A 14,118-nucleotide genomic window follows, 5' to 3' on the forward strand; every position below is an offset into this window, starting at 1 on the left:
GGTCTTAATTTGAAAAGCTGTTGATGTGGCTAATACACACATGGTCGCTGCTTTCACAGTCCACGTTTCTGCACTGCGCGCATGCAAGATCCAGGATCAGCTAACTAGCTACACGTCCATGGTGTCGCATGAAGACTAGGCGCCCCATGCACCATTTCAGCACATCTACGAGTTCCCCAATCCCTCAATTTACCTGGAATAGATACTGAAAAAACAACAGACTTGGTTTTGGTCAAACCCGCCTTGTGGGTTATAGCGCAACCCGCTAGAAACGTCAGCTATTCGAGTTAAAGCCACTATGGACTCGAGAGACACAGCCCCTGATTCGTGGGAACAGGAGGACGATGTTGAGGCCACGGCTGATACCGAACTTCAGTCCGCCTTTACCGGGCTCAACGTGAACGCTCCGGAATTCGTACCGTCCTTTCTTTCCCGGGGTCCACCGGAAAACGCCACATCTGATGGTAAACTGACAGCGTTAATAAACGACTGACAGAATTGATAAGGTCTGCCCATAAAAGGGCTTTTAGCTGGAAATGTTTATAGCAGGCTAGCCGGATAGATGATAGTGGTTATTTGAGCGATATGTTTATCATAGTCAAGTCAAGATATTTTTTTATTGCACTTAGTTGTACGTTACTACTTCATAAAATGTTGATTTAGTGCACATTGCGGATCTGTCAAGAACTAATACCCGGCTAGCCTTGCGTAGCCGGTTTAGCAACCCACTTCACACCGGGATATCGCTAATATGCGACTAATTGTTACTTTATTAAAACTTTTACACTTAAATAAGTTAGCAACCTTTATGACTCCATTAAAATTATGTATATTTACATGAAACGAAGACATTAGCTGTTTTATTCTATATAGAAGCGGGTCGCCCCTGGTAAGGTTGCTGCATTGTTGATGTCACATGACCAACTGTCGTAAAATTGTGAATACTACTAATAATAACAGACAGATGACCTGCTGATAATATGTGACACCTGTCTGTTTCAGGTTCATGTAGTGTATTCTGTGAATGACAGGGGGTAAAGTGCACACCAACTTTGAGAAAATCTGTTTTCACCTGTGCATTGAAATTATATCTGTTCCACTTATGTCACAATGGAGATTTAAACAATTAAGTTGTCTATGGATATTCTTAAAAACAGATTTACAACATTATAATTTAATGTTATCCGGACATCCCCCCTCCGTTTCTCTTTACAGGCACTGATGCAGTGGCCAGCATGGAGATCTCAGAACCAGTGGGTATGTTCATGTTTTTCGGATAGCTGTGTGTCAATCTAGACTGCTTTTCTGCTAGGGTTTCTGATATACTGTTGCACTGCTGGTAATGCTGCTTCATCAGCCATACAGAGGGCAACTTAGGCTTGTTACATCAGCACGCGTGTGCTCATATTACAGGCCGTATTTATCTCTGCACTTACACCTCCAGCCACAGCTACTGACCCAGAGAAGCAGATGACAATGTTTCCATGAATGGAGTAGTAGTGCTTACTCATTTAGCCCCGATTCCAGCTGTACACTTTATGTAAAGCATAGATTTTCATACAGCTGCAGAGTCTTGTGAATCAGTTGTTATCTCACTCATCCTCTGCAACTGTTGAAAGTAGCCAGGACTGCATTGTATGTGTTCAATGCCCTGTGTAATAGAGCTGTCAAAACAATGAATGCATTTCTTAGTAGTCTGTCGTTGTAGCTTGGTGAGCAAAATGCTCTACTGTGTTTTTGAAAATTGTTATGCAGTACAATATTTGTAGTGGCATATAAATCAGTTCATTGAAATTCTTTTCTTGTCCTCTGCTGACGTTTGAATCTTTGGTTTCTCAACCCTTTTGACTCAAATAAGGGCTTCTTAGTGGACCCCGATCCCCTGGTTGAGAACTACTGGCTTATAATTTACCCAAAAAATGCAAATTCTGCAGAACTGAAATCTTTTACACACCTTCATGCTGTTCCACACCCATATGACTCACTTTCCTCTGCTGAACCCAAAAGGAAACACCCCGTGCTGGTCACTCTTTTACATACAACTGTAAAAGGTGACTGAAGCTTTCAAGCTTCAGAAAAGTATGCAATGGGGTTCAAGCGTGTAATGCTGAAACCCTATTGTAATTGTTAGAATCGTCACAGACCAGCGATCTCCACGTAAAACTGATCGTGCAGACCAAACCGTATGTCGTAGAGACCTGAAACTTGGAGGGATGGTAGTACTCACACCACCAACAGCGTGACCAAGGCTCACCCCAATCAGCCTGCTGGGGGCGCTACAGCGATCAAAAGTACGAAATCGCTCATAACTCTTAATCCGCCAATCGCAGGCTCAAGTGTCTTATGTCGTTGGAATCCGTCTCACTTTTAGTCGTGAGGCTGGCGAAATTTTCAGGTATTTTGTATTTTTTGAAAAACCTACTTTTGCAATCTAGTCCTAGTTTTTTTGCCCGATCGAAACCAAACCAGTGCAGAAAGATTCTCTGGAGAGTGAATATCAATAATTATCAAAAAAATGTGAACTTTCGATTCATCGTCGCAAAGTGACGCCAATACGTTCCAAAGGGGCGCGGCCACTTTTAGTAAAATACCTGTAACTCCTGAACAGAATGAGATATCTCCACCTAACTCAGAAAACTTATGTAAGAGCTGAATCTGAGGTCACAGGAAAACAATTGTGGAGCTTGGCCACTTGGTGGCACTATAAGAGGAAAAAAAACACAGAAATAACTATAACTGCGCCACCATTTGTCCTATCAACATGAAAATTGGTGTGCACGGTCTTGGTCCGAAGTGCCACAAGTGTCTACAAGGACATTTGCGTATCTCAAAAAACCTGGCCACTATTGGCTGATGAATTTTGAGCACCTGTTAGACAAGGTTAACTGAGGCTGATCAGAATGAAACTCAGTGGGCCTGTTCGACTCACAGCCCCAGAGATCTTCTGGGGCCACTGGGGGGGTGATATGGCTTTTTTTTTACAAAAAGGGCATAAATGATTTTACATTGCGCGTTTTTTCACACATATGCACAATATTCATATCATACGATAGAACTTCTCATTCAAGACAACTTTGCCTTTAGAACCACTGCTGTCAATCAAATCGTTTGTTAAATGATTGATATGTAAAAAACCTACCTTTGCGAACTAGTCCTAGGTTTTTCACTCAATCTGCAGTACAAAAAAGCACTGCAGTACAATTCTGTGGACTCTCTAGACTAATAAATATAAAAAAAAATGTTGAAATTTACCATTTGGGAAGCTATGATGGGGTAATTTAGAAAAGGGGCCTGTCCAAGTTTAACCAAAATCCTATAAAGCCTAAAGGAAAACTCAAAACTTCACAAAACCTGCTGAGCACATGCAACAGGTAATTCTAAACAAGCATGCAATGTTTTAAGAAGGCCTTATAACATAAATGTTATAAAAACATAATATTTCTATGGTAAATTACCTGGTTTTTCCTTTTTAAATAATTGATTTAGCTGGTTACAAGCTTAATAATATCTTTTTTCATATGTGCTCAAAAGCGCTTAAACCCCTGTAATCGCTGCTTACAGCTATATTTATGTCTTGCTTTTAAAAATGGATTAAATGTGAATTAAATAAACAGTTTTTGGTCTCTCGATTTATTTGTCAGTTGGAAACGTGCTTTATTTACATTTTTATTTTTTAATAAATACTCTGATTTCTTAAAGGAATACACCACCCAAAAATTATAGCATCATCCACTCACCCTGATTCCATACCTGAATGTGTTGTTAGTTCTTCATAACACAGAGGAAGACATTTTAAAGAACTTAACAAAAACAAAATTAGAAACCTGACGGAACTTCCATTGTATGGACAAAAACACAAAGACATTTTTCAAAATCTTCCTTGATGTTTTACAGATGAAAGAAAGTCATATAGTTTTGGAATGAAATGAGGGTGAGTAAATGATGACAAAATTTTCATCTTTGTCATGCATATAAACACTCTTCAAAATGTTTCTTTTGTGTTCTGTAAAACGTCATATGGGTTTTAAACAAATCATAATGAATGAGAAGTAAATGATCAGAAATGTTTCATTTTATATATTCATTAAAACATGTAGCTAAATATCCGTTTTAATATACAGCTGAGCTGACACAACTAAACTAATACAGGATTTGATTATAGGGCCGTGTTAGATACTGAATCATTTCAAGAAGCATTTTTGTTGGCTTGTTTTTGTATCTTCCAGGAACAGGTCAGTGTTTTAATAAGTCTTAATAAACATATTCATGTGACTGTCCCTGCAGCTGCCGTTGAGAATGGAGAGACAGATGCCAGCGCAGTGGAGACGTGGGAGCAGAAAGGTGAGCCGGATGAGGAGGAACCAGGAGGTGGATCCCCAGCAGACACAGGATTTTGTGGGGATGAGGCACAGGATGAAATGATGGAGGAGGATGAGGAGATGCCGACTCCCAAGCTGCCTCCTCCTCCACCGGATGCCCCCAAGAAAGAACACGTGAATGTTGTGTTCATTGGACATGTGGGTATGTTAACATATTTATATCGTCATTTAGTGTTGGAATATACAGTTTTATTTCACCTGCTTTGTGTGATTGATTGATTTATTGTCTGATTGATTTATTTTTTTTGTACAGATGCAGGCAAATCTACAATTGGTGGGCAAATTATGTGAGTCAACCGTGATTCCTTATAATGAAGTCGTGACCGACATAACTTTCTGTTATACATTGTGACCTATGATATAACAAATGCACATTTAATTGTTTTTCATTAAGGTATCTAACTGGTATGGTGGACAAACGAACGCTGGAGAAATATGAACGGGAGGCGAAAGAGAAGAATAGAGAGACTTGGTAAACAGACTGTGTTATTCAAGTCTTTACATAATACGCAGTGCCGACTATGGAACATTTTTTATGCTCACCAAAGCTGTATTTATTTTTTTGAAAATACAGTAGAAACAGTAATATTGTGAAATAATTAGGGCTAATTAATTATGATGTTTCATGATGTTAATTAATCTAATTAATCACAAAATAAATTTGACTGTGAAAATACCCACAAAATATTATTTAAAGCTATTTTGTGTTAAATGAGAAAGTATCAAGTAGGCATTATAAATTGTAGCTTTACAAAGAAATATTTTATTTGATTCAACATGGAATTTATTAAACATAAACATTTAGACTGCAATGGCCTAACATAAACTATGGAACGTAAAAGAAGATAATATGAGAAACATCTCAGTATTTTTTGTTCATACAATGAAAGTCATTGGTAATCAAAACAGCTTTGTTACCAACAGTCTTCAAAATACCTTCTTTCATGTTCCACAAAAAAAAGGTTTGAAACTAAATGAGGGTGAGTAAATGACAGAATTTTAATCTTTTTGTTGAACTATCCCTTTAATGTTTTTATTTTTCTTCTTTTTTGTTTTAAATGAAATGATACTCTAAATAAGAAACTAAATCTGCCAGCAGGTGGTGGTAAATGTATTTATAAGTCATTCATTTATTCATTCAATTCGTTCAAACGGCTGATTCATTCAGGAATGAAGTACATGGCTCTCTTTATAAATGGGCTTTTGAGTCATTCGTTCACTCTATTTCTTCAAAACAGATTCATCAAAGGTAATATGTTCTTTGCAAAATTGATCAAAAATACATAATATTGTGTTTAAAATATAACACAATATCAACTTCTTATTTACTTAACTGTTATATAAAGTCATGTTTAAGTTCATGATAGATCGGGACAAAATCTGCACTGGTGTCATATTGCTCTTGCTGCATATGTGATATTGTGTGATATATAAATATCAGACAAAACACATACGGGGCATTTTTTTTGCACCAATATCTTGAATTTTAGGGCATAACTGCATTTGTGGAGTTGTTGCCCTACATCATATTTGATATATAAGATGAGGTACAGGTCTGTGGGCGAGGCCAGCATGTTAACTGCGTTAAAATATTTTAATTGTGCTATTTTTCATAACTTATTAAGTTAACATGTTAAACTGAAGTTTAATATTCAAATTTAAAATAGTCATTTTCTGTTTTAATACAATTTGAAATGTAATTGATTCTTGTAATTGACTGATATTGTTAATATCAAAAACAATTGTTCTGTCTTAATATATTTGAGAAAACTGACACTTAGTATTTATTTGAAATCTTTTGTATGTCTTTACTGTTGCTTTTGATCAGTTTAATGCATCCTTGCTAATTAAAAGTATTCATTTCTTTACTAAATTCTTACTGACCCCAAATTTTTGAACAGTAGGTTTCAGTACATCATGTGGCAGAGATCTGGTTAAAAATCTTTGTTTAGGCTAAGAAAACCTTGTGGCATAGGCACTCATAGATGTCTCTGTGAGCACATCAAAAATTCATGTCTTTTTGAGTGAAATGTTTGCTCTCATGATGGAGTCTGGGTTGAAATGATATCTCATACATCTGTTTGTCCCTGCAGGTATCTTTCCTGGGCTCTAGACACAAACCAAGAGGAAAGAGACAAGGGGAAAACAGTAGAAGTTGGAAGAGCCTACTTTGAAACTGAGAAAAAGCACTTTACTATTCTAGACGCCCCAGGCCATAAAAGCTTTGTACCCAACATGATTGGAGGGGCATCCCAAGCTGACTTGGCAGTGCTGGTGAGTTCCTCTTCAAACGCCTCTTTTATTTTCCAGCAGGACCGATTGCTGCTTATAGCTCTGTAGCTAAGCTGTGAAAGTCTTTGCCAAAGTAAATGCTGTTCTTTTGAACTTCCTGTTTATTAAAGAATCCTTCATAAAAATGTATCACAAAATGTTCCTACAAAAATATTTAGCACTTGAGTATTGGCTGATTAAATTTAGCTTTGCCATCACAAGAATGAAGTAAATTTTAAAATATATTAAAATAAAATATTTAGTACTAAATTTTCATAGTATTGCTGCTTTTACTGCATTTTTGATTAAATGCAGCTTTGATGAGAATAAGAGATTACTTCAAAAGCATTAAAGGAGAAGTCCACTTCCAAAACAAAGATTCACATATAATGTACTCACCCCCCTGTCATCCAAGATGTTCAAGTCTTTCTTTCTTCAGTAGTAATGAAATCATGTTTTTTGAGGAAAACATTTCAGCATTTTTCTTCATATAATGGACTGATATGGTGTCCCGAGTTTGAACTTCCAAAATGCAGTTTAAATGTGGCTTCAAACGATCCCGAATGTGGTTGTAAACGATCCCAGCTGAGGGAGAAGGGTCTTATCTAGCGGAACGATCAGTTACTTTCATAAAATAATACAATTTATATACTTTTTAATGTCAAATGCTCATCTTGTCTTACTCTGCCTGGACTGATTTTTTCCAGTTCATGACAGTTGGGGTATGTCGAAACACTCTCATCTCATGTTCTCTCTCCACTTCAAAATCATCCTATATCACTGTTTTACCTTTTTTGTTAAGGGTGTTTGATCTTCTTTGCATGTCCACTTTGCAAAGATTGGATTGGTACAGCACTGTAGGATGCAAAGATTGGGTTCTGCAGCAATGTAGGATGATTTTGAAATGATTTTTGAAGTCGAGGGAGAAAATACGATTGGAGTTTTTCAACATACCCTAACTGTCCTGAATCAGAATACACAGAGTTCAGGGACTAAGAGGCAAGACGAGCGTTTGAGATTAAAAAGTATTTAAATAGTATTTTTTAAATGAAAATAACCGATCGTTCCGCTAGAAAGACCCTTCTTCCTCGGCTGGGATCGTTTACAACCGCACTTGGGATCGTTTGAAGCTGCATTTAAACTGCATTTTGGAAGTTCAAAATCGGGGCACCATATCAGTCCATTATATGGAGAAAAATCATGAAATGTTTTCCTCAAAAAACATAATTTCGTTACGACTGAAGAAAGAAAGACATGAACATCTTGGATGACATAGGGGTTAAGTACATTAAATGTGAATCTTTGTTTTTGGAAGTTCTTCTTTAAAATATTTTAGATTTTATTTTGTCTATATTTATTGAGGAACGTGTAAGAAAACATTGTTTTCCTTTTCTACAGGTCATCTCTGCCAGAAAGGGTGAGTTTGAGACCGGTTTTGAAAAAGGAGGCCAGACCAGGGAGCATGCCATGCTGGCCAAAACAGCTGGAGTCAAACATCTGGTAGTCCTCATCAACAAAATGGACGATCCCACTGTGAACTGGAGTTTGGATAGGTGAAGAAAATACTTCTTAGTTTGACTTCTTAACATTATTATTCTTGTCCATCTTTCACCAATTACCTCACATTTTCCCACAGATATGAGGAATGTAAAGAGAAGTTAGTGCCATTTCTGAAGAAGGTGGGCTTTAATCCAAAGAAAGACATTCACTTCATGCCCTGCTCTGGACTGACTGGAGCCAACCTGAAAGAATCTTCTGAGCTGTGCCCTTGGTACACGTAAGTACAGCATGTCATTTATCAGGCTATCGTGAATAAATGAAAGTGACAACTGGCAGTTTACTTTGACTCTTGAACTACTTCAACTCTGTATAGGGGATTACCGTTCATTCCACATCTGGACAGTCTGCCAAACTTTAACAGATCAAGTGATGGCCCCATCCGATTGCCTATTGTGGATAAATACAAGGTAAATGACTTTACAATGCTGGTAGATGCTAAAACAGTTATACACAATCTCAGTATATTTGCATAAGCAACACACTTCTCAAAAACCACATCTGTTGCTCTGTAATATTATGCTGAGAGTCTATCAAGAATGTCTCACTGCTCCAAATACTGCTATTGTCTCAGTTTCTGCTGATGATTTCCAATTATTTTAATACCACAGCATGAGAGAGTGTTTTGGCAGGAAACTATCTAGTATAATGGAAGGAGGAAATTGTTTTCTCAGCGGTTCTCTTCCCATTGAGAGTAAATGTGTGAGGTATTATGAAAGCAATAAGCTAAACTAGGTCCTGTGTTTAGCACATGTAATGAGATTAAGTTCATTAAGATAATTAAAGCCTTGCTAGAGCTGAGGGTTACCATCAGATTGAAGTGTCAGTAATTGGATAGAAAGATCTTCAAATAAGCATTTGAAACCCCAAAAGATTTAGTTTTAATTTTGAGAAAGAACGTTAAAATGTACCAATATTAAAATGAATATGCACCAATATTCAAATTCTGAATGATGACTATAACAAATATAATTCCTGCATTACCATTGGCTCCAATTGTGATGTAATGCCAAGGTAAGAAAACAGAAAGTATAGTGTTGTACTATATTATAAACGTAATGTACATTACATTTTTATAAATGAAAATGTAAAAGAAAACTTTTTTAGTACAATCTGCTTATTATGGAAGCCTATAAAAAGTAAGAAAGATACTGCAAATTTTTATCTCAGAATTCTAACTTTCTTTTCTCACAAATGTGTGTTTACTTTTTTTCTCAGAATTGCATGATAGAAACTCGTAATTCTGACTTTTTTTCAGAATTGTGAGATATAAACCCGCAATTTCAAGATATAAATTAAACAAAGTGCGAGATATAATCTTGCAGTTCTGAGAAATTAAGTCAGAATTGCATGATATAAACTCACAATTGTGAGTTATAGTCATAATTACAAGATACTAAGATATAAATTAAACAAATTGCGACATATAAACAAATTACGAGACATACACTTGCAGTTTTGAAAAATTAGGTCAGAATTGAGAGATCTAAACCTTTTTCCTGGAATTGCATGACATAAATTCACACTTGTGAGTTATAAAGTCAGAATTGCGAGATATTAACTATTTAAGATATAAATTAAACAAATTGCGATATATAAAAAAATTGCGAGATATACTCTTGCAGTTCTGAGAAATTAAGTCAGAATTGAAAGATCTAAACGTTTTTTTTTTTCAGAATCACATGATAGCAACTCACAATTGTGAGTTATAAAGTTATAATTGTAAGATATTAACTTACAATTCTTACCTTTTTTCTCAGAAATGTGTGACACAAACTCGCAAGTCTGACTTTTTTTTCAGAATTGTAGGATATAAACACAGAATTTTGGGTTATAAAGTCAAAATTGCGAGAAATAAACTTGCAGTTCTGAGAAATAAAGTCAGAATTGAGAGATCTAAACTTTTTCTCAGAATTGCATGATATAAACTCGCAATTGTGAGTTATAAAGTCAGAATTGCGAGATATTGACTATTTAAGAGCTATACATTGAACAAATTGCGATATATGAACAAATTGCAAGATATACTCTTGCAGTTATGAGAAATTAAGTCAGAATTGAAAGATCTAAACTTTTTTTTCAGAATTGCATGATATAAATTCGCAATTGTGAGTTATAAAGTCATAATCGCAAGATATTAACTTGCAATTCTGACTTTTTTCTCAGAACTGTAAGATATAAACAAGCAATTTTGGGTCATAAAGTCAAAATTGTGAGAAATAAACTTTTTAATCAAGTCAGAATTGCGAAATATAATTTTTTTCCCAGAATTACATGATATAAACATGCAGTTGTGAGTTGTGAAGTCAGACCTGTGAGATATTAACTTGCAATTCTGACTTTTTTTCCTAGAACTTGCAACTGTGAGTTATAAAATCCAATTCTGAGGGAAAAAGAGTGAAATGTTCTCAGAATTGCGAGTTTATATTTCACAATTCTCACGTAATAACAATTTTGTGTTAAACAGTCAGAATTGCAAGGTATAAACTCGCAATTTTGGGGAAAAAAGGCAGTTTATATATCACAATTCTGAGTTTATTACTCTGATAATATGCTAACATATTCCTAAAAACTGTATGCTTTTTACAAAGTAAATTGTACGAATTCATACATATTCAAAATGTAAAATAAAAAATAGTTACATTCTCTCTGAGATATTTGTTTCCATGCATTAAAATTCTATACTATTTTTCTAAATGAAAAATGTTTAAATGCTACAAGTGAATTCAGGCATTACAACAGTAAAATTTATAGTAAAAAAAAGGGATATTCACGTTAGGGCTGCACGATTAATCGCACGATATTGTGAGGCGCGCTTAGTCAATGAAGCCGGTACTTTGATTAGTAGTACCGGCTTCACTGACTAAGCGCGCCTCACAATATCGTGCGATTAATCGTGCAGCCCTAATTCACGTTGAGATTTGCTAAAGTTTATTGGTGTCTTATGATTAACTTTAAGTCGCAATTCGGACTTTTTCCTCAAAATAATATAAACTCGCATTTCTTTTTTTCTCAGAGTCGTAAGATATAAACCCAGAATTTTGAGTTATAATGTCAGAATTGCGAGATATAAACTTTTTCCTCAGAATTGCATGATATAAGCTCGCTATTGTGAGTTATAAAGTGAGAAAAAATTATATTCACTTTGAAATTTGCTGGAGATTATTGGTGTTTTAACTAATGGCAAAGGTGCGTAAACAATGTCCGATACTGCTTAACTAAAAAAACCTCTAATATCAGCAGAAAGAGTCCATAATGCTCTTTTATAATCTTTTGTGTAGGACATGGGCACTGTGGTGCTTGGAAAACTGGAGTCTGGAAGTATCATGAAAGCACAACAACTAATTATGATGCCAAATAGGGTAAGACTGTACAAAACATTACAATTTATTATCTCAGCCATTATGATTCTTAGGCATTGCCTTAAATTTTCACACTCAATGAAAAAATCTGAAACATTGTTCTAATTTCCCAGCACACGGTGGAAGTGTTGAGCCTTCTCTCTGATGACGTGGAGACCGAATACGCTGGACCTGGTGAAAACCTGAAGCTCCGTCTCAAAGGCATTGAGGAGGAAGAGATTCTCCCAGGCTTTATCCTATGCAACGCTGAGAACCTCTGCCACTCAGGACGCACTTTCGATGCCCAGGTAAGGATTTAGGACACTGACTGGGAGAATTTTTGGTTTGCATAATCTAATAGCTTTTTTTTCTGTTCTTGTTTACAGATTGTTATTATTGAACACAAATCCATAATATGCCCAGGTTACAATGCAGTACTACACATCCATACCTGCATAGAAGAAGTGCAGATAACAGTAAGTTATTTGAGTGCTCTCCTAAAACATTCAGACAAAAAAAGGTGTTGGTAGCCTAAAATATTTAACCGTCATGTTCCCAAAAACCTCCACTATTAGGCATTAATCTGTCTGGTGGACAAGAAGACAGGAGAAAAGAGCAAGACTCGTCCACGCTTTGTCAAACAAGACCAAGTATGCATCGCCCGTCTTAGGGCCGCAGGAACTATCTGCTTAGAGACTTTCAAAGACTTCCCTCAGATGGGACGTTTCACTTTGAGGGATGAGGGTAAGATTTTAAGAAACATCACATTTTTGGCTGTTTTCACAGCAATGACAGATATAATACTATAATAGTATTTCTATGTAAATACTGAAAATAAGGACGTTTCATTTTTTAGGTAAGACAATCGCAATTGGCAAGGTGCTGAAGTTGGTACCTGAGAAGGACTAAATGCAGATCGAAGGACTTCCCTGGTGCACTCTGGGATTGAGGAGGATGCAGTGACGTGTGCCTGCCAGATGTCCTCCAAACTGCTCCATCTTCCCACTGTGGATCAGTCTAAGAAAATAACTTTGGAAAAGGACATTATCAAAGTGACAGTATCAATTTTAGGAAGAACATTAATATAGAAAGACAAGCTCAGTGTGACAGCTTTCTCATATTGAGAGCTCAGCTATGCCACTCATGTAGCCCAATTTTTAAAGCCAGTTTCTCTCCACTGGTACATATTATTCAATCTTAAAATGGATGCAATTTTCTTTTAAGCTATTGGCTTTTAAATACTACACTAAAATATAAGGGAGTCTCGATGTCATCTGTTTGAAAGGTTAATGTCATTACTGTGCCCCGTTCGAAAAACATAACACTCAGATCATTTCTCCCCCATAAGAATGCAGGGTCTTTGATTTCATATCACATTATTAAAGCATTACCTGGGCAGTTACAGACTGCTGACTGCTTCATTACGGCATGAAGGTGTTCCATACAGGGTCTAAGCTTGCCAGAAATCTTGCTTTTTACCTGGCAAGTCCCCAAGAGACGTAACTGTCAAGATCAGGTCGTAAAAGAGGCCTTGGTCCTTCAACTAAAATGACACTTATGTAGAGATGTAATCATGCACAAGATGAACAGATGAATTTGTTTACTGTGATGTCATTACATAACAAATGACAAATGCACCCATGTGGTTAAAATAAAAAAGTAACTTGTCACATCAGCTGGTGTAAATTCTGTACACTCCTGTTGGGGATGTAAACATCAAACTTCCAAAAAATAAAACGCTAAAATGACTTCAAATAAAAATGGATTTTTTGTGTGTGTATTTCATGTCCTGGAACTTACACAAAGACTATAGAATATCTCTTAAAGTGACTTTGAAAACGGGTACTTTTTGTAACATAGGTTTAACTTTGCTTTTTTAATTAGGAGAGCGAAATGGCTCCAAAAAAAATAACCACTTTTCCCTTAATAATAAAAATAATGAGTGCTATTATATAAGCAAACTGTACATATATGCTTATCCCAGAAATTGTGTTTCAGGATTTCATGAATCTTTAAGGCAGAGAATAATGCAACACCGTTTGATTAATAATGGTACATTTTTTTCATGTATTAAGTTGCACTTATGTTTTGCCCATTTTGAATTGACTGATATATTTATGTATTTGTAAACGTCCGCAAGAAATTTAAACGATGATTATTTTATATATGTGACCCTGGACCACAAAACCAGTCTTAAGTCGCTGGGTTTTATTTGTAGCAATAGCCAAAAATACATTGTATGGGTCAAAATGATTGATTTTTCATTTATGGCAAAAATCATTTGGAAATTAAAGATCATGTTCCATTAAGATATTTTGTAAAATTCCTACTGTAAGTGTATGAAAACTTAATTTTTAATTAGTAATATACATTGTTAAGAACATTATTTGAAGAACTTTAAAGGTGATTTTCTCAATATTTTGATTTTTTTGCACCCTCAGATTCCTGATTTTTAAATAGTTGTATCTCGGTCAAATATTGTCCTATCCTAACAAACCATACATCAATGAAAAGCTTATTTATTCAGCTTTCATATGATGTATAAGTCTCAATTTTGAAAAAATGACCCT

At 35.7% G+C, this 14,118-nt stretch overlaps 1 protein-coding gene across 1 annotated transcript; it reads left to right on the forward strand.

Annotated features, from left to right (window-relative positions):
* Nucleotides 1-69: 69 nt before the first annotated feature.
* On the forward strand, nt 70-13,114 carry gspt1 (G1 to S phase transition 1). The gene is made up of 14 exons (XM_051124724.1): nt 70-464; nt 1,216-1,257; nt 4,285-4,521; nt 4,633-4,666; nt 4,774-4,851; nt 6,473-6,653; nt 8,049-8,203; nt 8,287-8,427; nt 8,524-8,617; nt 11,489-11,569; nt 11,683-11,856; nt 11,935-12,024; nt 12,124-12,292; nt 12,405-13,114. The coding sequence occupies exons 1-14, from the start codon at nt 299-301 to the stop codon at nt 12,455-12,457; spliced, it is 1,695 nt and encodes a 564-aa protein (XP_050980681.1). The 5' UTR covers nt 70-298; the 3' UTR covers nt 12,458-13,114.
* The last annotated feature ends 1,004 nt before the right edge of the window (nt 13,115-14,118 follow it).

This window comes from Labeo rohita, chromosome 12, assembly GCF_022985175.1.
Source record: "Labeo rohita strain BAU-BD-2019 chromosome 12, IGBB_LRoh.1.0, whole genome shotgun sequence".
In the NCBI taxonomy this organism is placed as follows: Eukaryota; Metazoa; Chordata; class Actinopteri; order Cypriniformes; family Cyprinidae; genus Labeo; species Labeo rohita.

Bases quoted from the DNA above. Each gene is read 5' to 3' on its own strand.
- gspt1 (XM_051124724.1), top strand. From the start codon at position 299: ATGGACTCGAGAGACACAGCCCCTGATTCGTGGGAACAGGAGGACGAT. The intron at 4,852-6,472 runs GTAAACAGACTG...TTGTCCCTGCAG, and splicing joins GAGAAGAATAGAGAGACTTG to GTATCTTTCCTGGGCTCTAG. The intron at 8,204-8,286 runs GTGAAGAAAATA...ATTTTCCCACAG, and splicing joins GTGAACTGGAGTTTGGATAG to ATATGAGGAATGTAAAGAGA.